Source organism: Solanum tuberosum, unplaced genomic scaffold (genome assembly GCF_000226075.1).
Source record: "Solanum tuberosum cultivar DM 1-3 516 R44 unplaced genomic scaffold, SolTub_3.0 scf00201, whole genome shotgun sequence".
In the NCBI taxonomy this organism is placed as follows: domain Eukaryota; kingdom Viridiplantae; phylum Streptophyta; class Magnoliopsida; order Solanales; family Solanaceae; genus Solanum; species Solanum tuberosum.
Window position 1 is genome coordinate 333493 of NW_006239126.1, and position 20884 is coordinate 354376.

The 20884-nt window shown below is 34.5% G+C and overlaps 4 protein-coding genes across 6 annotated transcripts; 3 read left to right on the forward strand and 1 right to left on the reverse strand.

Moving 5' to 3' along the window:
* The first annotated feature begins 2422 nt into the window (after nt 1-2422).
* On the forward strand, nt 2423-5455 carry LOC102589144 (inositol 2-dehydrogenase/D-chiro-inositol 3-dehydrogenase). Its single transcript, XM_006355363.2, has 7 exons — nt 2423-2694; nt 3655-3825; nt 4131-4295; nt 4372-4536; nt 4642-4776; nt 4890-4987; nt 5073-5455. The coding sequence occupies exons 1-7, from the start codon at nt 2518-2520 to the stop codon at nt 5287-5289; spliced, it is 1128 nt and encodes a 375-aa protein (XP_006355425.1). The 5' UTR covers nt 2423-2517; the 3' UTR covers nt 5290-5455.
* A 188-nt stretch (nt 5456-5643) lies between these two features.
* LOC102589470 (FHA domain-containing protein At4g14490) lies at nt 5644-10095 on the reverse strand. Of its 2 annotated transcripts, none has more exons than XM_006355364.2 (2): nt 8417-10095; nt 5644-6635 (listed from the first exon to the last, which is right to left on the reverse strand). In XM_006355364.2, exon 1 carries the CDS (start codon nt 9958-9960, stop codon nt 8446-8448), a length of 1515 nt encoding a protein of 504 aa, XP_006355426.1. In that variant the 5' UTR covers nt 9961-10095; the 3' UTR covers nt 5644-6635; nt 8417-8445. The 2 variants fall into 2 exon arrangements, with proteins under 2 accessions (XP_006355426.1, XP_015167850.1); XM_015312364.1 differs by having other exon boundaries at nt 5644-6655.
* A 1029-nt stretch (nt 10096-11124) lies between these two features.
* LOC102589800 (uncharacterized) lies at nt 11125-12544 on the forward strand. Of its 2 annotated transcripts, none has more exons than XM_006355366.2 (3): nt 11125-11259; nt 11395-11544; nt 12195-12544. In XM_006355366.2, the coding sequence occupies exons 1-2, from the start codon at nt 11254-11256 to the stop codon at nt 11542-11544; spliced, it is 156 nt and encodes a 51-aa protein (XP_006355428.1). In that variant the 5' UTR covers nt 11125-11253; the 3' UTR covers nt 12195-12544. The 2 variants fall into 2 exon arrangements, with proteins under 2 accessions (XP_006355428.1, XP_006355427.1); XM_006355365.2 differs by having other exon boundaries at nt 11127-11259; nt 11395-11540; nt 12195-12508.
* Nucleotides 12545-16234: 3690 nt separating this feature from the next.
* LOC102590335 (formyltetrahydrofolate deformylase 2, mitochondrial) lies at nt 16235-20291 on the forward strand. Its single transcript, XM_006355367.2, has 8 exons — nt 16235-16474; nt 16575-16687; nt 17622-17772; nt 17876-17949; nt 18030-18189; nt 18531-18629; nt 18722-18808; nt 19784-20291. The coding sequence occupies exons 1-8, from the start codon at nt 16319-16321 to the stop codon at nt 19934-19936; spliced, it is 993 nt and encodes a 330-aa protein (XP_006355429.1). The 5' UTR covers nt 16235-16318; the 3' UTR covers nt 19937-20291.
* The last annotated feature ends 593 nt before the right edge of the window (nt 20292-20884 follow it).

Below are 20884 nucleotides of genomic sequence, written 5' to 3' on the forward strand. Positions count from 1 at the left end.
CTTTTTTAATTTACTAAAATGAATAAGTAAAAATAAAATATTTATTTTTGATATTGGAGTCAAATAAAATGAAACGGACGGACTTAGAACATTTTTACTCTATTTTTCTTCTTTTTATTCTCTTTTTCTTTCGTTTTTCCCTTCCTAGTTTTCAAACAAAAATACAAAAAATCAGTTTCCAGGAAACCCGTGAAGTAAAGCCCAATGAATAAGGAAAAAATAGAAGGAAAAAAAATTAGATTTTTTTTTCTGCCTCTATTGTATTTGGTCGTTTTTGTGTGTCACTATTGAATATAGACGTAAAAGAGGCTAAGTACTTAGACAAGTTGTACCTATAATAGTACATTTGACTAATATCTTTAATTTTATATTCCAAAAAAAGAAAGAAAAAATGTGCAGAGATTCCATCAACAAAAGGATATTCTAAAAAGTATTTAATACGTAACATTTATTGAACTTTGAAAAAAATTACAACTTGCAAGAACAAGATAAATTATAAATTATGAGATTTTTCCATATTTATAAAAAAAAAAAAACGATTAGGGCAATCTGATTATGCTCGTAAAGATGTGGGAATGAAATATAGAGGAGCTACTTTTCTTTCTATATATGGCTTTGCTTAAAATTTTGCGGATTCATTTTTTAAATTTTCATTTAGCATTTCGTATTTATTTTGTAGCCTGATAAAATTTGATTTGTGTCGAAAAGTATCATTTTCGGAGTTTGTTCCTTACCAAAGAGGACTCAACTTTAAGACGTAAACCTAAAATATCTACTTGTCATCTTATCATAACGTTTGATGGTCAATTTAGTTTTTGGAAAGTTCAAGAAAATAAAAGAAAAAAAAGGGGAAAAGGGAGGCAAGGTGGATTTTAAATTTGAAGTTTATAAATTCCTAAAATAACCTAAGTTAATATATAAAGTATTTAATTGTACGATTTACCTTTCAATTGGGTTGGTCTTTAAATTTTGTCCTTAGAAATTGAAATTATACAGCTATGCATAAGATTTTTAAAGGCACATGGCAATTAGCATAACTTACGGAAGATTATAATACAAACACATAAACCTATGCCCCACAAAAAAAGAATATTAGCCTTGAAGTACAAAAATTAAAGGTCGACACAGAAAATAGAAGTGTAAATAAACCATTAATATATGATAATTAGATTCTCAATTAAATACTTACACACAATCCAAAGCGACGAAAAATAAATAAAATTTGCTATAAAAGCCGTCTAACGAAGATATTCCTACGTATGAGAATCCATTAAATATTTTCTTAATATATAATAAAAATTATTAAATTCATATGTGATTTTTTCGTATACATAAATAGAAAGCGAAAAAACGAATTATTTTTTACCCAATTGGTAACTTAGGTACTTATTAATTCTTGAAGCACGTCTTTATCGAGAGTGACACATATCCACGACTGCATCCAATATATTAGTCCATGCACTTACATCCAAAACGACCAATGTCCAAGAATTATATTATTATATAAAATAAATAGGATAAGAATTCTATTGGGATATTAATATATTGACTTCAATAATAGTAGGATCCCCATCATGAATGATTTTAAAAAATATCATATGTGAACAATATCTTAATAAGAAATTAAATTTACAATATGCAATTGGAGTTATAAATGGAGTTATTGGGCACAATAGTGCATGCATCATCGTTATAAACATCGAGTAAAAATATTTTTTTCTTTTACACATAATGATTATTATTGCCTAAAAAAGAAGTCGATTTGTACTAAGTATTTATTCCCTTTGTTTCATATTAGTTGATCATTTTATTAAAAATAGTTATTTCATATTAGTTGTCCACCTTACTAAATTAAGAAAACATTAATTAAAATTTTCTTGTATTACCTGTGTAATTAATTCTTTTTGAAACTGTTCACATTTGTTTGTAAAATTCCCAAAAAGATTCTTAAGGAGTGAAATAGTAAAATTGTTTTTTCTTATTTATGATTCTTTAATATATGTGTAAAAAGGAAAGTGATCAATTAATATAAGATGTCGGGTATATGTCTTTTATCACCCACTTTGAAACTATAATATTAAGTACAAATTGAGTTGAAGTAAATATTGTTTAATTATTTTTTTCACTTGGCTTCTATATTAAATATTAATATTTATTTTACTCACCTACTTTAACAAATTAATATAAATTTAAAATTCATAAACTTTAAATTCTGTCTCGATAGGCCCTACATATACTTAGTCGCGCAGCCGCTCAAATAATAATATTCTCATTCTCATAACTCCTCTAAATTTTTCTTGCTACCTTCTGCACATTTTTATTTTTTTTTAATTATTTTATTCCTTTTATCAAGAAAATATACTAATCATATAATGCCAAATGGCCAACATCTTATATTAGTTACATTGAAATCAAATACTATATAAATAGAGTCCCTTTTATAGATTTGTGGAGACATTGCTGCTCTGTTTATTTTGTTTTTTCTCAAAAAAAATAAAACAAAGTGATATTTCAGCCATGGTAGCAATAGTGAAATATGGAATAATTGGTGTTGGTATGATGGGAAGAGAACATTTAATCAATCTTTATCATCTTAAATCTGAAGGAGTTTCTGTTGTTGCCATTGCTGATCCACATCTTCCTTCACAAAAATATGCACAAAAATTAGCAGATTCATTTGATTGGCCTCTTCAGGTATGAATTAAATCACTTGTCACATTTATGTTTTTCTTAGTTTATGTGGTCTTCGAGTCAGCTTGCACTATCATATACGTGATTCCTCATGTTACTCTGCCCTCCAAGGCAGGGCCGGAATCATTGTATTTAATATGTATAAATAATCTATGTAGAATCGAATAAACAAAAAAAAATTGGATCTGTCCAATAGGCAAATGAGAAGAAGTCATTTGCGTTTCTCTACTATGTGATTTGTGACTATTGCATAAGAGCGAAATTTTACCATGTAAGCACCAAAGGATATCGACTGCGGGTTTGAACTCTATTTCCCATGATTTTTGCCAAGTTCATTATTGTTACACTATTAGCATAACATGTCTAGGTACAGTGAATGCTCTGGCTTTTGAATTTGTTACTAAGGGGTAGTTTGGTAATTAGCACGTAAGATCAATTGGAATATTTTAAAATTAAATTTGAGATTAAATTTATATTATATTTGGTTGACTGTATAGTATAGTATAAATCTAATCTCAAAATTTAATTAGTACTAGATATCCTACCTTATCCTATCAAACTAAAAATTATTTTATTTTATCCCATGGGATAAATTAATACTAATTCGGGGATAATTTCTTCGTCATACCAAATAACAACTAAAAAGTTTTGGAAGTATAAATGGAACTGTTACATTTTGTTTTAAGGGTTCTGTTACATTGTTAACTGTATGATGTTTTAATAATCTCCACTGTCTTTTGTAACTTTTATATAGTTTGTTTAATGGAAGTTTTGAATGGTTAAAAATGCTTATTTTAGAGAATGGACGGGGCGGTACTAGGAATGGGCATGGTGGTACAATATTTGAAAATTTTGATACCATAATTTCGGTATTCGGTTCTTAAAACATCTCAAACTGTTATGGAATTATAAAAATTTGTTACTGTTTTATGTCAATTTTATGAAAAATTCCTTGTTTTAAAGGTTTATGCAGGGCACAAGCAGTTGTTAGAAAGTGGGCTATGTGATGTGGTGGTAGTTTCAACTCCAAACATGACTCACTATGAAATTCTCATGGATATCATCAATCACCCAAAACCCCATCATGTTTTGGTGGAGAAGCCTTTGTGCACAAATGTTTCAGACTGCAAAAAGGTCAGTAGCGGAATCAAGATTTTCACTAACAGGTTCAAAATATGAAGAAGTAAACACACGAGCCAGTATCTACTATGAATGCATAAAAAATAATTTTAACCATGTATAACATTGTAATTTTCAGCCGAAGGGGATTCAGATGATGAACCTCTTGGTCCTACCTGGCTTCGCCTCTGCTCAGGGCAGAGGTAGAAGCTCAAATATGTGTTTGGCCATTCAAACACTGTATTTGTGTAAAGAAATTCGTTTGTATGTATGCATGTTAAATTTAGAACTCAATTATTATCGCTTGAACTCAAAATCAGGTCATAACTGCTGCCAAAACGAGATCCGATATGGTGGTACAAGTTGGGCTAGAGTACAGATACATGCCTCCTGTTGCTAAACTGATAGACATAGTTAAAGAAGGAGCTTTAGGACAAGTGAAGATGGTGTCAATTCGAGAACATCGATTTCCATTTCTTGTTAAGGTAATTCATAATTGAGTGAAACAAATTTTGTCTCCATCCTAGTCAGAAATGCTAATGCCTTATGCTTCTTATACAGGTCGATAATTGGAATCGTTTCAACTGCAACACTGGAGGTACTCTGGTGGAGAAATGCTGTCATTTCTTTGATCTCATGAGGCTTTTCATTGGAGCTAATCCTGTTCGTGTTATGGCATCTGGAGCGATGGATTTGAATCACAAAGATGAAGTGTATGATGGACGGGTAACTTAATTTCTCTAGCTGCAGAAGCTGAATTGGTTATAAACTGTTTTCCGCAGACTAGGCTTGTGTATCATGGTTTTAACTGCTTCTCTTTTCGATATTCAGGTGCCTGATATAATTGACAATGCTTATGTTATTGTGGAATTCGACAATGGTTGTCGTGGTATGCTTGATCTATGTATGTTTGCTGAAGGAAGTAAAAATGAGCAAGAAATATCTGTAGTAGGTGATACTGGAAAGGTAAATCTCCCGCTTATAAGTATCTATCAACTTGCTATTATACCTGAGTTACTAGTTCACGTGAACACAGTAGCGTTGCTCTCCTTTGATGTTCTTTATCACACTTTTAACAGGGTGAGGCACTTGTGCCTGAGAGCATTGTGCGTTGGGGGACACGAGCTGAAGGAAGAAACGGTGTACAGACATTACTAGCTGAAGATAAGCGGATAAAGTAATTCATTTGCTTGATCTTGAGCTACTAAGTCTGTAATATCGCGATGATTTCTTGATGTCTTTGATCATTTTTTATTTGACAGATATGATGGGCTACATCACGGTTCAAGCTACTTAGAGCACCTACAGTTTTTGTCAGCAGTAAGAGCAAAAGGAGAACAAGCTCCTGCTGTTGATTTACATGATGGATTGGTTTCAGTAGCCATTGGAGTTGCTGCACAGCTTTCGATTCAGAAAGGACGATCTGTTACGATTGAGGAAGTCATGCATGAACAGCTTCTTCAATCCACCAAGTCTTGATTTTCAGCCTTTATAATTAGAAAACATGTAGTAGTAGCAACACAAATAACAAGGGTCTCCAGATCTTGAAATACTCTCGAGTTGTCTAGTATTCATCATACTATTATTGAAGAAATCATTTCACAAAGTAGAAAGACTTTAAATGCACCCTGATGCATTTGATCAATCTGGTAGCCAATGCATAAGTTAATGAAGCAAGTGGTGGGAGGGTTTATGATCGTTTTAGTTTTTTGATAAACGTCTGAGCACCTCGACTAATTTTATAGGGTACTTTGCTACCTTCCATTTGCACAGCACAGGTACTAGGTAACCCTATCCACCAAGTCCTGGACAGACGGATACAAAACTTGCCTCCTCTGCTGGAATTTGAATTGAGACCTCATCATTCTCAACCCATTTGATTGACCATTAGGTCACACCCTTGAGTAGAGTCTATGTTCGTTTTGCTTTTCACATTGTTGTTATTAACAAGTGATGGTTTTTGTCCCCCATAAAATGCAGTCTTTACTGATTCAATAGGCGTACATGTTCCATTCACAAGTATGTATATGGTTAATTTTACAAGTGTGCGCAAAGTTGTGCCCAACTAAAGCAGTAGAAATTATTTAAGAAAGCTGATAAAACTCGAAACTGCATCATCAACACTGAAGATAAATCTTCTTAGAACGAGTGGTATGCCCAACTAAAAACACTCAAGCATTAATAGTTATGTTACAAACTGCAGCTCAATGTCGAAGTTGAGAAATATGCAACAAAGACTAAAATCAAGGTCAGCCTAACTAATTTTAGTATCAGAAGCCTTAGCCTAGGTGTACTTTCATCTGCCAGAGCATGCACAAATATAACATTCTGCTCCCTTCACTTTGTAGGACAAACTTCATTCTTTAGGCATAACGAACTTGCTCCTCACGGCAGCCAATTTCTCTTTTGATATTGAATATCTTCTGTTAAATCAGCTTCTAACCTTTACGTTGTTGAATCTCAGGCTCCGTCCAATGGAAACTTTTTGTCCTAAAGAGATCCTCTTCTGCATGACATCCGTCCATTGAGGAAAGTGATTTAACTTTATCATAATAATGTGGAACACCTAATTTAGAGCTAATATTATCCTGTAGAATTAATAGTGGCACTTTTTCTTTAATAAACCACAGAACTGTACCAGCGGCGGATGCTACTTCCACACGGATCAACAGCCAGACAATAAACAAAAAGAAGATCGAACCCCAACTGAATATGTTAACAGATGCCTACTGTAGTCTGAATCTCAGATACTTTGTCTAAAAAGGGTATTTTATCCTCAGAGGATGCCACCAATCTCAGTTGTTTGTGTCAACACGACCTCTTTTCTGGAAATAGCAAAGAAAACCTACAGTTTCAGGAAACAAACTGATATATAAATGGTATGGGTACTAGAAAATAGAACTTCATGACATGTAATACTAATCTGGAATGCATGTCAGAGAAGTAGAGAAAGAAGGAGAAACAGAGATATTAACTAGTGGTAGCTAATAAGATAATCCATTTTTATTCGGTAAATGATATTATTAACAATGGGAATGAAATCTCCCGTATAGCCATATACAAGAGGAAAACCAAAAGGTAGAGAATCTACATCAAATCATGATTCTCACTCATTCTCTACAAAAGACATCCAATCTATACATGAAGGAATTTACCAAAAAGCAATCAAAGAAAAAAGGTTATTTCTTAAATGTGCAAACTCATTTTCGATTCCTTCAAAAGCTCTCATATTTCTCTCTTTCCATACTACCCACCATAAGAGCTAATGGGGCAACCCTCCATGTAAAATAATCTGTCACGGTATCTTTCATGCATTAAAAGATGTAGCAAACAGAAAACCTGACGTATCTTTTCTTTTTTCATTTTTTGACTAATGGTGGTGTCCAGCCAGCTTGCGCCGATCTGGCCAATCTTGATTGATGTATCCTTCTACAGCCTATCATTAGAAACTCTCCGCCATAATTCTTGACCATATAATAATTTACTTAAGCTTACAGTATGGAAGTAAAACCTATTCCGCAATCTGGTCCTGAAAGTAAAAACTAATACTTATGCAGTTACTGCAGGTGCTAATGCAACAACCCACAACCACCGAAACATTGAGGCAAATGATTTATTTTTATCATATTTATAGGGAACGGCCTAATCTAGAACAAATACCAATTTCAAATATTCCATTATCCTGTATACTGCCATTTTTTTCTTTCACCAAACACGGAACAGTAACCAATGGTAGATGCTACTTCCACAAGGATTCAACAGCCAGACAATTAGCAATAACAAATTCAAACCTCAACTCAATATGTCAGCAGATGCTTAGTAAAGTCTATAAATCTCAGATCATTTTGTCTAAAATAGGGAATTTTATCTTCAGAGGATGCCCCCTTTATCAGTTGTTTGAGTCAACAACCCATTTTTTCTTGACATAGCAAAAAAAGCCTACAGTTCCAGAGAACAAACTATATGATAAATGGCTGGTACATAAACTAAATGACAGGCATACATAGATGCAGCAAACAACAATCTCAATGTATCCTTCTAAAGCTCTTATCTAGAAATTTCTGCTAAAGTCTTGACCATATAATATACTTAAGCTTATTGTATGGTAGTAAAACATGTTCCACACTTCCACTTCCACCATCTAGTCTGAATGTTACAACTAATATGCAGTTACTAACTGCAAATGCTAATGCCTGTCTATTCTGTATTATATTAGAATTGGAAATAACAGGTCAGTATCCCACTTTTGGTTCCCCACAAGACATTGTTTTGAACTTTTGTGGTCTACCAAACTGTATTAATATAACTCCAGTGATAAGTATCCTTGCTTTAGACTTGAGAAGTCATTGAGCATCGGACTAAATCTCTGGACATTGGGCATATATATGAATCAAATTCATCACTGACAATCTAACATTACAGAATAAGTGTTCTGTTATCAACATCTTAGATTACTTCAACTAAATGAGAATCTTTCAGTTGTCGTATGTAAACAAGGGCTCACTGTACACAGATACAATAGAGTAGCATTTATTCAAATAAGAAGCTCAAGTATGTCTAAAAAATGAGTTACCCTGAAACAAAAAGCAATGCAAAAGAAAACTACCTAAGAATGTAACCCCATACTGAGTCAGTCTAACCCTTCGATATTCCATTACAATCCTTTGCATTCTTCTGCTGCAACATGAACTCCTGATATTTCTCTGTTTTCTGTTTCATACCTAAAATCATCTCCTCAGTGGCATCAATTATTTGTTTTGGCAAATAAATCTCCAAATAATCCAACCACTCTCCAAGTGTCATTTTCTCTAAATCCACCTCCTCCTCCATTTGGACTTCACTCATGTTTGCGGCAACATTACTAACTAACCTCTCACAACCATCCCTTCGAAGTTCTGCTTCAACCACCTCGGGCATATTTCTTTCTCCTCCCACATTGGCATTGCTCTCAACAGCTTCTTCACAATCTTTTTGGTCTCTTTCCAACTTCTCCATCACCTCATCTTCCTCTGAGTGCACTATTCTTGCAGTGCTTCCCTTCCCCTTCCCAAGTTGCTTCAATTCCATGTCTACAATTGCTTTTTGATGGAGATTTTCCACGTCTTCCTCCTTCCTTGAACCCCTAGTCCTCCTTGAACACACTGTCTTCTCTTTATCTACATCAATTGCTACAGAATTCTTAGCTTCCTCCACACTGTCAGTCCATTTAACATTCTGTGCTTTCTTAGAACCCCTAGTCCTCCTAGGACTCGGTTTCCTCTCTCTATCTCCACCAGCTATAGCAAGACTATCAGTTTCCTCAGCATCATTCCCCATTTTCCTAGAACCCCTAGTCCTCCTCGGACTAGGTTTCCTCTGTAGCTCTGCTTCAACTACAGCAAGACTTTCAGTTTCCTCCACAGCATCATCCCCGTCTTTAACACTGTCAGCTTTCTTAGAACCTCTAGGCCTCCCCGCACACCGTTTAGTCCCCCTTTCAACATCAACTAAATCAATATTCTCAGCTTCCTTCACACTATCAACCCCAGTTTTCACACTCTCCACTTTCCTAGAACCCCGAGTCCTCCTCGGTTTCCCTTTCCTCTCGTTCTCAGCTTCAATTGCAGTAAAGTTCTCAACTTCATCTACATTTCCAGCTTCATTTTTCACATTCTTAGAACTCCTCGTCGCTCTTTTGGAACCCACACCCACATTTCCTATTCCCCCATTTCCAAGCCCTAATTCGCGATTTTCATCAACCACCCCCAATCCCTTAACACGTCCCGTGTTCCGTCGGGTATTTTTACCCTTAGACTCAATTTCTTCCACCGGATGAACTTCCATTGCTTCAATTTTGACCTTAATGGACGTTTCTTCGCCAATTTTTATAATATCACCGTCGGTAAGTTTAGTGGGTCGAGAAGGGTCAATTGCAATAGTGTTGAGAAACGTACCGTTAGAGGATCCGAGGTCATCGATAACCCAGAACCCGGATTCAAACTGAATACGGAGGTGTTTAGAAGAGATGCCTTCGTCTTTGATAGGAAGTGAGTTGCCACGGACACCCCGACCAATCTGGATCTTTGAACCGGGTTTATACACCAGATTTTGACCCGAAAGAGGACCTTTCTCCATAATTAAGTGTAGCAGTGGCCCTTCTCGTACTTCCATTTCTGTGCTACGGGCGAATTGGAGGTGGGAGGAAGGGAAGAAGAGAGCTTGATACTTTGTTGCAGAACTGAAGGATTTCAAATTCTGCTTTAAGAGGGAAATAAAATATTGGGGTGAAAATGAAAAGAAAATGAATTGGGGGTGAAACAGAGAAGTATACCCCTAACAAACGTAGTCTTTTTGGAACTTTCACCGCCAATGGATGTGGTGCAGTTAGGTTGTGTATCGACCCATTCGCTTATTGATTGTCGGTTTGTATTATACTAAACCAATATAGAGTTATTAAGATATCAATTTATTGATTATTGATTTGTTGGTGTTATCAGTTCAATTAAAGATTTAATCGTTAAGATTTCACCCACAAAAGAATTACTTAAATATCACTTAAAAACAAGATAATAAACTAAATGAATCATGCACATGTTGAAGATTGCATCTTGCTCAAATTCATACACTAACGCCTTGTAGAATAACCGAAAGTTTAAGACGATTAGAAATGAAATTATAAAACTAAATCCTGACTTTATATACCGAATGATATAAATATAGTTTTTTTAATTTACTATCGAGTTATCGGTTAATCCTATTTAAAAAAAAAACTCAAACCATGAGAACTCGATAACTCAATGTAAATAAATTTAAATTGTTTACCAAAATCGCTAAATCAATAACCATTATCAATAATACAAAAACTTTTTTCGGTTCAAATTATTGAGTTCAATTCATTTCGAACAACCTTAGGTGTAGTGGAGAGAGTTATTTCTTCCATAATTAGATCTGGGGTTCGAACTCTAGCCTCTATGTATGAAAAATCATTGATATAGAGTGCTTTTCCAGAATGAGACCCTACGCGACACAAATTCAAATTAATTACACTTCAATACTGATAGTAAACACTAAGTGAAAAAACAAAAATCAAAATAAAATAAAAATTGAACTTTCATATCACTCTCAAATTTCCAAATATTGTGCTCTCAACGTCAACTTTTAATACCTTATTTTTAAATTTATAACTAAATAATATCGACGTCTATCTGAAAAATACAATTCAAATTATCATTTAAAATCTGGATGGATCTTAAAAATTTTAAAAGTTAGGAGACCAACTTGATACCTGAAAATCATATAGGTTTAAAACTCTCATTATGACAAAACATAGGGGCAAGAAGTGTAATTAACGCAAAAAGAGATAAAAGGGCAAAATTTTCTCCAGATCAAATCTTCAGTAGTAGTCTAGAACCTCTACAGAAGTTCGATCTGATCGTATTTTTGCTGCATAAACCCCAATCAACAATGCCCGTAAGTACATTTCTTCCGATTCTTCTTTCTCAATTCTGTGTTTTGATCCGATTAGGTAAATGTATGGAACAATTTGAAGCTATGATTTTGAAATGTGTTGATGATTGATTGTTTCTGTGATTGAATTTTGTGCAGATGACAGTGGTAGAAGTGGCAGCGCCGAGCCCAATGAGGTACATGATGGGAGCAGCTGTAATGATGATCGGCGTTGTATTGCCTCTTGCTTATATGATGTTTAGGAACAAGCGTGTTCCTTCCTCTTCTTCTTATTCTAAACAGACGTAGGTATCTGTCTTTCTCTTTTCCTTTTAAGTGATTTATTAATTTCTGATAACCATTACGAGTTGAGTTTAATTGGAGGAGAAGTGAGGATTTATTCCGACTTGTTTGGGACTGAGGCGTAGTTGTTGTTTTTAATCTGAGTTTCTAGTTTCTCATTGTTATTTAGTGTTTTAATTAAGCACATTAATGGAACTTGTATATCGATGAATCACATTATATGGTGTGTGCACTTAAATTCTCTATGTTTTAGAGAAGTACCCGAAGTGTGGTCTAGTGGTCTATGAAGTGGTTGAGAATCATGAGATCTCAGGTTAGAGACAAAAGCTCAAGGCAATTCTTCCCATCTGTACTAGTGTTGGTGTTGCTGGTGGGAGGTGGCAGGACTAGTCAAGGCTAGCTAAAGCTGGCCGAGACACCACATTCATAAAAAAAAAAAAAAGACAGTCTATAGTCTGAAAGTTAGATGGACCTGAATTTTGAGAATTTATATGATCTACCTGATTAGTTTGCAATTGACGTAGAGTTAATTGATTGATTGAAACAATTGGTTTAATCAATGTGAGGGAAATGTTTGTTCTTTAATGATGTTTGTTTGGATCATATGGTGTTTCAATTGGGTGATGCTTAGATGAAATTATGGTTTTTCTTTTCAGGAATAAGGTTCTTATATAGATTATGGAGGCATACTCAGAATGAGCTTTTGGAAAAGAGAAACAAGGAGAAGAGCAGAGGTGGCAACTCAGCAATTGTTGTAAATGCATTAACTTTCTTATTTGGATTGAGATCTCTTGAACTATATTGTTAATTTTTACTGAACTATAGGATTTTTGATTCCCAGAGATTAGACCGTGCTCTCCTTTCAAGGATATAGTTTAGCTTGGTAATCACAAGTCGAATAGAAAGAAAACCCACTACCGCTGTATTATTATTATTATTATTTCATATATGGTTGATTTTTTTTCTTGAATTTCTTTGCCTAGAATGCAAGCTATGTTGTCAGCAATCTGTTGACTCTTGTTGTGCTTATGTAGAAGTATATTTGTTGATCAAATAGTACGGTATAAGCTTGCACTGATACATTTCATGAGAATTATTGTTTTTCTTGATGTGGCTGTATGATCAAGAGGATGCAGACATGCCCAAGTTGTGGGATGTGGATTAATTAGAATTGATGTGGTACTGACAAATTGCAGTAAATATTTTCATGTCTCGTCTCTTTTTCAATATTTAGCATCTGTGTTTTCTTGATTGTTCTTTTTGAGCAGAAGACTTCATTTGGCAGCGTGATCTGCATCTTGGGAAATGCGTTTCTAACTAATGGGACTTATGGCGTAGACTCGATTTCTAATTCACTTCACTTTACTGATAAGTGGTTCGTGGCTCTTGTGATTCTGACGATTTCTATGAATTGGATTTACAGCATAGGTCTCATAGCCAATTTACTTAGCTTTGCTAATATTTTCGTCGTTCATCGTGTTATTGTGATGTTTTTTTAGCTTCAAGAAGGGTTATTAGCTGTGTTGATAGGTTCCTATCCTTCCTCATCTCCCACGTGAGGATGATACTGCAATTGGGTTTACTTTCCACAGAACTTTTTCTTTTACCACCAACCTTGAGTAATCACAATAGATTACCAAGTCTTTTGGGTACAATTGCTAGGAAGAAGTATGGTTGACATTGTACTTGGTGTTTCACTAGTCATGTTACTGTTAATGAAATGTTGTAGTTTCTTAAATGAGCTGGTAAAACTTTTATTGAACTGTAGTTTCCTTAGGATAGAAGTTCATAATTCTGATAACTAGTTCATTACTTTCCTTAATAGAAAAACAAACAAACTAGTTCATTACTTTGTTGCTTAAATTGCTATCTTCAATACAAGAGATGGCCTTTTACAGTTTGTTCCCAAGTGATTATGTTCCTGGGGAACGTCTCCTTCTGATTGGTTGTACTAGCAATTCCTCAGGAGTTTTTGTAGGTATTGAACATCTTCTCTAGAGAAATCACTATTTATTATGCCCCTATATGAGCCCACCAACATTGTGACTTAGCCAACCACCTCAGATCCTGCGATTACAACTAAGCACATGGTGGTGGGCAAGTCAGTTTCTACGCCCTATGGTATCAAAAGAACTCAGATTGTGTGCATGAAACCAATTACTTTCTCCAGGCTTAATCTGATGAAGCTAACTGCTATAGTGTAGATGTGCTTCTGTGCTGGTGTCATGTTGTAACTTGTTGATAGATAATAATTTGTTCATCTTTGTCAAAAAGGTAAACATATTTGGCTTGAAAAAGCGAGTGGTGGATAGGACATGTCTATTGTTCATGTCTTGTGTATTACATATTTACATGTAGTGCATCTTTTAGCCCATGCATGAATTTGAACTCACTAATGGAGTAACTAATAACTAGATAAGCAATAGTATCTTGATTAGAATCGACGTGGTACTGACAAATTGCAGTTAATTTTTCCACATTGTCTCTTTTTCATAACTTATCATCTGTAGTATCTTGATTCTTCTTTTTGAACAGTAGACTACATTAGGCACTGTGATCTGTGTCCTGGGCAATGCATTATTAACTAATGAGATTTATGGTATATGCTTGATTGCTTATTCACTTAGCTTTATTGATAAGTGGTGTGTGTCCTCTTGTGATTCTGTTGATTTCTAACAAATAGGATTTACAGCATTTGTCTCGTAGCTAAATTTACTACTTTTGCTGATTTTTTCCTCGTTCCTCATGTAATAGTATATATTTTGATTTCAAGATGGATTGTTCGCTGTGCTTACAGGCTCCTCATTTCCCAATGTGATTGTGATGATATTGTAATTGGGTTCAGTTTCCCCAAAATTTATGGTTTACCAAAACATTTGAGTAATTGTTATAGATATAGTTGCTAGGAACAAGTGTTATCAAAATTGTGCTTGGTGAACAAAAAGTTGTATTTTGAACTGGTAAAACTGTAGGTAGTGTCTTTAAGAAAGAAGTTCATAACCTTTATAACTAGTTCATTATGTTGGTTGCTTAAATTTGCTCTTTGGTAATCAAATTACTATTTCTTGAGAGAGACAAGAAATGCAGCACCTCTACATGCTTTTTTTGAAAATGGTAAAGAATCTTCCCTAGTATTCGATTATGTTGTTCAGGGACACTTCTGCCTGCTGATTGGTTGTAGTAGTAACTTTTAAGCTTTCTTGGAGGGATTTTCAGTACAGAACTTCTATCTTTGTGAAATCAATATTTATTAGGTCCTCACATGAACCCACCAACATGAGGGGCATAGGCGGATACCACTTCAGATCTTGCAAAGACAACGAAGCACATGGTGGTGGGTGAATCAGTTGCTCCACCCGATGGTATCAAAAGAACTCAAGATTTTTCAATTCGAGGGACAATGTAGTGTATTCGTTGAAAATGAGCTCCTTGTGATGTGTTGAATCTTCAATAAAGTGACTATGAAAGTTGAAACCAATCTAGTTTCTCATGGCTTAATCTGTTGAAGCTTACTGCTAGAATGTCGATGTGCTTCAGTGCTTGTGTCATGCCTTTACTTGTTGATAGGCATTTGTTGCTCATTTTTACCAGAAAGGTAAGCTTGAAAAACAGAGTAGTGATGGATACAACATGTCTGTTGTTCATGCCTTGCTTATTATGAGTATATATATACATGAACGGAAGGTTTAGCGCCTTTTTTAGCCTTTACATGAATCTGAACTCCCTGATGGAGCAACTAGATAAGCAAAGAGTTGCTAGCAGGGCTGCTGGAAACTTGAACTTGTTATCCACTATATACAAGTATGCAAAATCCAAGAAGTTTTGGTTATGTGATAACTGATAATGTGGAGATCTTTACTTATTTATTTATTTGGCATTTTCTAGACTCTCCCAACAAATAAACACATTTGATTACACAAAAGTGATCTTCCATTAACAAAGCCACTAAAGTTATTTGGACTTTGTGGTTGGAGGACCAACTTATCCAACTAGTTTAATTTACTAGTTGCAAATGGCAATAAAGTTTAATTTTTGCATAAGCTATACGACATTTAGTAGTTAGTTAGGAAGTAAATTACTCCTAATGTATAAAATTAAATAATATTTAATTTGTAATTTAGCAAATCTCATTACTTTTCTAAGTTATTCATGTATAAAATTAAATAATATTTAATTTATAATTTAGAAACCCGCATAATTAATGTAAGTATAAATTATGAAGTAATTTACATATTATCTTATACAACAAGCGTGGATTAAAAATTGAGAGAAATATTGAAAACGTCCTTGAACTTGACACAAATTATTAGTTTCATTCCCGAATTATTGGCAGTTTTAAAACACTCATCCACTTGACTAACTAAATTTAGATGCACTCTGATCTGCCACATGACATAACAAGTAGTTTCTAACTCTGGTAGGAGCATGAGATTTTTAATAAAAAGCAGAGAGAAGTGTTGAAAACACTTAGTCAAGTTAATGAGTATTTTAATGAGGAGTGTATTTTATTTCAGTTAATCGAGTTAATGAGTATTTTTAAAATAGTTAATAGTTTAAAAATAAAACTAATAATTCACACAAATTTAAGAATGTTTTCAATACTTCTCTCCTCGAAAATTCAAGATTATTTATTTTTAAACTCACCTTACCTTTATATGCCAAAACAGAAAGTGATAATTTGCGGAATATATATATTTTAGTTTTGAAGGCACAGAGATTTGGTTGGCAAACCAAAAACAAAAAGGAGGTAAAACACCGAAAGGAGTTGGGGGAGAGGAAGATGAACTTCCTCCGTAGAGTAATTTCCCCAGGCTCTCGTTCTCAAGTTTCTCAATTTGCGAATAGGTCCTTCAAAATTACACAAAATCATTATGGGTCCATTGCTCAACCCACCTCAAGCTCCTTGGTTCATGGCATTCATCAATTTCATTGCCCAGTAAGTCAATTTTTTGTACATTTGAATGAGATTATTGAGATCGAGTTATCAGTTTTTAATCTCGTTTATGGAAAATGAAATGCGACTAAATTATGAATAGGATGTGGTTGGAATCCTTGCAAAACTATCGGATTGCATAGCATCAAGGGAAGGAAATATTCTCAGTGCTGATATTTTTGTTCCAGATGACAATCATGTTTTTTACTCCAGAAGGTTATTTTATTTATTTTTTATTTTTAAAGTTATGTTGGCAGCTTTTATTTTTATAATTGTGGTGTATGAGCCAGTTTGCGTGTACATTAGATATGAAATGAGTTTGAATAGAATGGAAGGATATAGGAGATTTGTATAGTTGAGCTCAACTAGTTAGGGGTTGATACATAATTAATTGATGGATATCTCATGAATTGTTGATAGAATCTGTTGTAATGACTATGACATTTCTTTCATAAGAGAGATTAAATTTGCTTGAGAGCATAAAAAACTTTTTAAGTGTCAAAGAGTTGAAACCTATTGCCCCTGCATCTACGGTGTGGCCTACTGCTTTAATAAAGGGGGTGAGAATCTTGGAGACCATAGTTGAAATCTTAGTAGAGACAAATAATGTTAGGTGATTTGTTCTCATTTGTGTAAGCTGTTGTGGGGAGAGTTATCTGGTACTCGTACTGGTAGGCAGTAGCAGGTACCTGATGGAATGGTTGATGTGCCTTTTTGAATCATTCCTTCTTTAGGTAAGTTGTAAAGACAATATTGTGCCTTTAAGACAAGAGATATAGCCTAGTGTTAAAAATCCTCCTCCTCCAACCATAAAGTTTAGAACGAACCACCAAGGAAACAAAATGGGAAGGAACACATGTGAGCTTGTGGGTATGTGTGGGGATGGAGTTTTAAAAGGCTAACGTGTATGCTAAGTATTGGTGGTTGGATTATTTGCTGAAGTGCACCATATCTGCAAAAAGCATATAAATTGCATTGATAATTGTTTACTCCTTCGATTTACAAGGCAATTGCTCGTTTCCCAACGATATTATGAACATATACTTTCTGTTCTGATGTAATTAGTCAGTTGTCTCCACCCTTGTTTTCCTTCTTTTGTCTGCAAGTAAGTACAACAATTAGAGAAACTAATTCTTGGTGCAAATTACAGTGAGTTTCTCTTTGACCCTGCTAAATGGCCACGAGAGCAAATGGATGCAGACTTCTCTAATCTAGCTAAAAAGTTCAATGCAATGAAGTCTGTCGTTCGGGTGCCTGATAGTGATCCCAAATATAATATTTCAATTCTAGCTTCAAAGCAGGTATTGATTTTTAAACTTCTCAGAGCTGTTTAAACTGTAATCAAGTTGAATTATTTAGACCTTTTTGATAGTACTCACACAAATAGTCACAATTTTGGTGCAGGAGCACTGTCTTGTGGACTTGTTGCATGGTTGGCAGGATGGGCGGTTTCCTATTCACATAACTTCTGTAATAAGGTAAAGTATGAAATTTCTTCATTTTAGTGATTCATTGTCATTGTAAGGATTGTTTATGCTTTCATATGCTTTTCCATCAGCAACCATGAACGAGGTCCAAACACTCATGTGATCCGGTTTCTTGAGAGGCATGGGATTCCATACTATTATTTGCCAACGACTAAGGAGAATAAAAGAGAAGAAGAAATCTTGGATATAGTTGGGGATACTGACTTTTTGGTTCTTGCTAGATACATGCAGGTAATGAACGCACGAGACATAACTGTTAATCTTGTTTTCTCTTACATTGAAATAAATGTTGATCTGGTCAAATGGGAAAGTTCTTTATCATGAAATATGTTCTGGATCATTTTTCTATTGTCCAAACTAATTGATTTTAAGTAGTCCTTTGTCTGATTTGCCATGACATGCACCTCTCTTACAGAGAAACAACTGTTATCATGCAGCATGTTCTAGATTGCTTTTTTTATGGTCTAAACAATTTTTGTTATCTGATTTTTTTATTACATGCACTATTAGACCTTGTACTTGGACCCTTAAGTTGCGTCTGTATAATACAAATCTGCAGTGATTTTATGCAGGTATTATCTGGAGACTTCTTAAAAAGCTATAAGAAAGATATCATTAATATTCACCATGGCTTGTTGCCGTCGTTCAAGGGTAGTAATCCATCTAAGCAGGTTCCTTTCCTGTCTCCATTTCTTCAAGTGGCCATTTTCCTGTTTCCCTCTATGGAATTATAGCTTTATAAGATGTATTTATCTGTTGCTAGGCTTTTGATGCTGGCGTTAAGTTGATTGGGGCGACAACTCACTTCGTTAGTGAAGAACTAGATTCAGGTCCAATCATTGAGCAACTGGTAATAGTTTTCATGTTTGAATCATGGTATTTATGTCATTTTTAAGGCGTCTTGTGTTTGTTTTACAAATTGAACTGCTTGGTAATAATCCTTAAAAGTGGTGATGATTTTAATCTTTATTACCTTTTCAGTGCTTTTACTTGTGAAACTAAAGGTATTCTGCCTCCTTCCAACATTCTCTGATAGAAGTATTTTGCAAAATATTTGACATATTCTTGTAGTTGTGAGGTTGTACGTACAAATATTTAGTTTGACATAAGAATTGGTTTTCCAATAGGCTGATTTTACTGGACCAACTTTCCCCACCAAATATTATAAGCTATCATTTACCAAAGAATTGCACCTCAGTTCACATTCCCAAGTTAAACGTGGTCATTTATTAATTCTTTAATTTCCAATCCAATTGCACCGACAAGGTTTAGAAGCCTTATGTCAAAAACTGTTTTAATACGGCAGATGGTGTAACCTGCACCAAGACACAAGTATGCATTGTAAAATATATGGTAGTCCATTTCCACAAAGAAATGATTTCTTATCTCGTGCAATGATATTATGCATAACTTAGTGGTTTTACTAAGTTAAATTGCGATCTGAAGGCAACATGTTATTCCTGTCAACACCAACAAGTTCTAGGCCTCAGGCCCAAACAACATGTCATTCCTGTTGATTGATTCTATTCTTGTTATTTTGATCCTTTGCTTTCCTCTCTTGTTTATGCATGGCTTTTTTCCTCCAGTTTTTGTTTCTCCATGTTATTTTATATTTCCTTACATGTACTTAATTGTTTCCTTCTTCATGCAAGTTTTCACCATCTCACCTTGTATTTATAGTTTCAACCTTCTAATTTATTCTTCAAATGTACAATCACTAGCCTTGAAGTATCTTTGGGAGACTGGCTATCTTTCTAGTAGGTTCTGACTATCATCAAGAATTTGCACTCCCAGATGTTACTGTTGCAAGCTTTTGATCTTGCAGGTTGAAAGAGTTTCTCATAGAGATAATTTGCGGACTTTTATACAAAAGTCTGAGGATGTTGAGAAAAGGTGTCTAGCAAAAGCAATCAAATCATACTGTGAGCTGCGTATTTTTCCATATGAGGCGAACAAGACTGTTGTTTTTAGGTCCTGATTAGAAAGGAAGCTGTGATAGCTGCATCAATCTCTTTCTATTCTGTCCATCATTCGGTGATAATGGATATCATCGTTATCACTCAATTATCCAAGTAAAACTTCCACACAGGCCACTCTGAGAAGTAAAGACAGAGAAGGTGACTTGTTCTTAGTAAAACTACCAGACAAAGGAAATTGTGGAAAAAATGAAAGAGAAATAAAGAGGTTTCATCTGATTTCATGTTGTAAATTCGAAGATTTAAGGCACTGTCTTGATATCTTTTTCCCTCTTATCACATGCAGCAGATATTTGTACAAGTTCCAAATTCTGTTCTTTAATATCAAAAGTGCCTCAAAGCTGCTTTCAATGGTTATAGAACTTTTAAACCTTTTGTCATTTGAATAATGTTTTTGGGTACTAATCATCTGGTGGTATCAGATGCCCACTGGCTCGATTAATCCAAATTTCCGTGCTATTAGGATTTCTCCATTTCCAGGGCTCGAACTATATTAGTGTATGCCATTTGAATTATGTTAGTGTATGACTCTAAGATGATGAATTTCGAACTCCTTTTAAGGTCAAATTTTCACCTTGTTTTTAAGGGGGATTTTGATTACACCTCAGATGGTTGTCCTTCTCATGTTTTAAGCCATTTCATCCCTCATTCTTTGTGTCTCTGTGCTCCTTTTTATTTAATTATCATAACAAATTGATAGAGTTTGCTCCATTAATATAATGTGAGGAAAAGCTAGATTTTTGAATGTCCGTTATGGTATAATACTCATGTGGGAACTTTCTCAAATTTTACACGAGTGATACATGTTCCTTTCTATTTCTCCAAAGTAAAGCTCTAATAAAGGCGTTTACTGTTTTTTCTTGATTCAACACACTTTTACTACAGTGTCCAAGTAGATACTGTTACGAACTATAGTACTATTATTTAATTAGATAAGGAGGGGGGAGGGG

Excerpts from the sequence above, each read along its gene's own strand:
- LOC102590335 (XM_006355367.2), top strand. The coding sequence starts at position 16,319 with ATGAACTTCCTCCGTAGAGTAATTTCCCCAGGCTCTCGTTCTCAAGTT. Across the intron at positions 16,475-16,574 it reads TTCATCAATTTCATTGCCCA|GATGTGGTTGGAATCCTTGC; the intron begins GTAAGTCAATTT and ends AATTATGAATAG. Across the intron at positions 16,688-17,621 it reads CATGTTTTTTACTCCAGAAG|TGAGTTTCTCTTTGACCCTG; the intron begins GTTATTTTATTT and ends TGCAAATTACAG.
- LOC102589144 (XM_006355363.2), top strand. The coding sequence starts at position 2,518 with ATGGTAGCAATAGTGAAATATGGAATAATTGGTGTTGGTATGATGGGA. Across the intron at positions 2,695-3,654 it reads CATTTGATTGGCCTCTTCAG|GTTTATGCAGGGCACAAGCA; the intron begins GTATGAATTAAA and ends CTTGTTTTAAAG. Across the intron at positions 4,988-5,072 it reads GCTGAAGATAAGCGGATAAA|ATATGATGGGCTACATCACG; the intron begins GTAATTCATTTG and ends TTTATTTGACAG.
- LOC102589470 (XM_006355364.2), bottom strand. The coding sequence starts at position 9,960 with ATGGAAGTACGAGAAGGGCCACTGCTACACTTAATTATGGAGAAAGGT.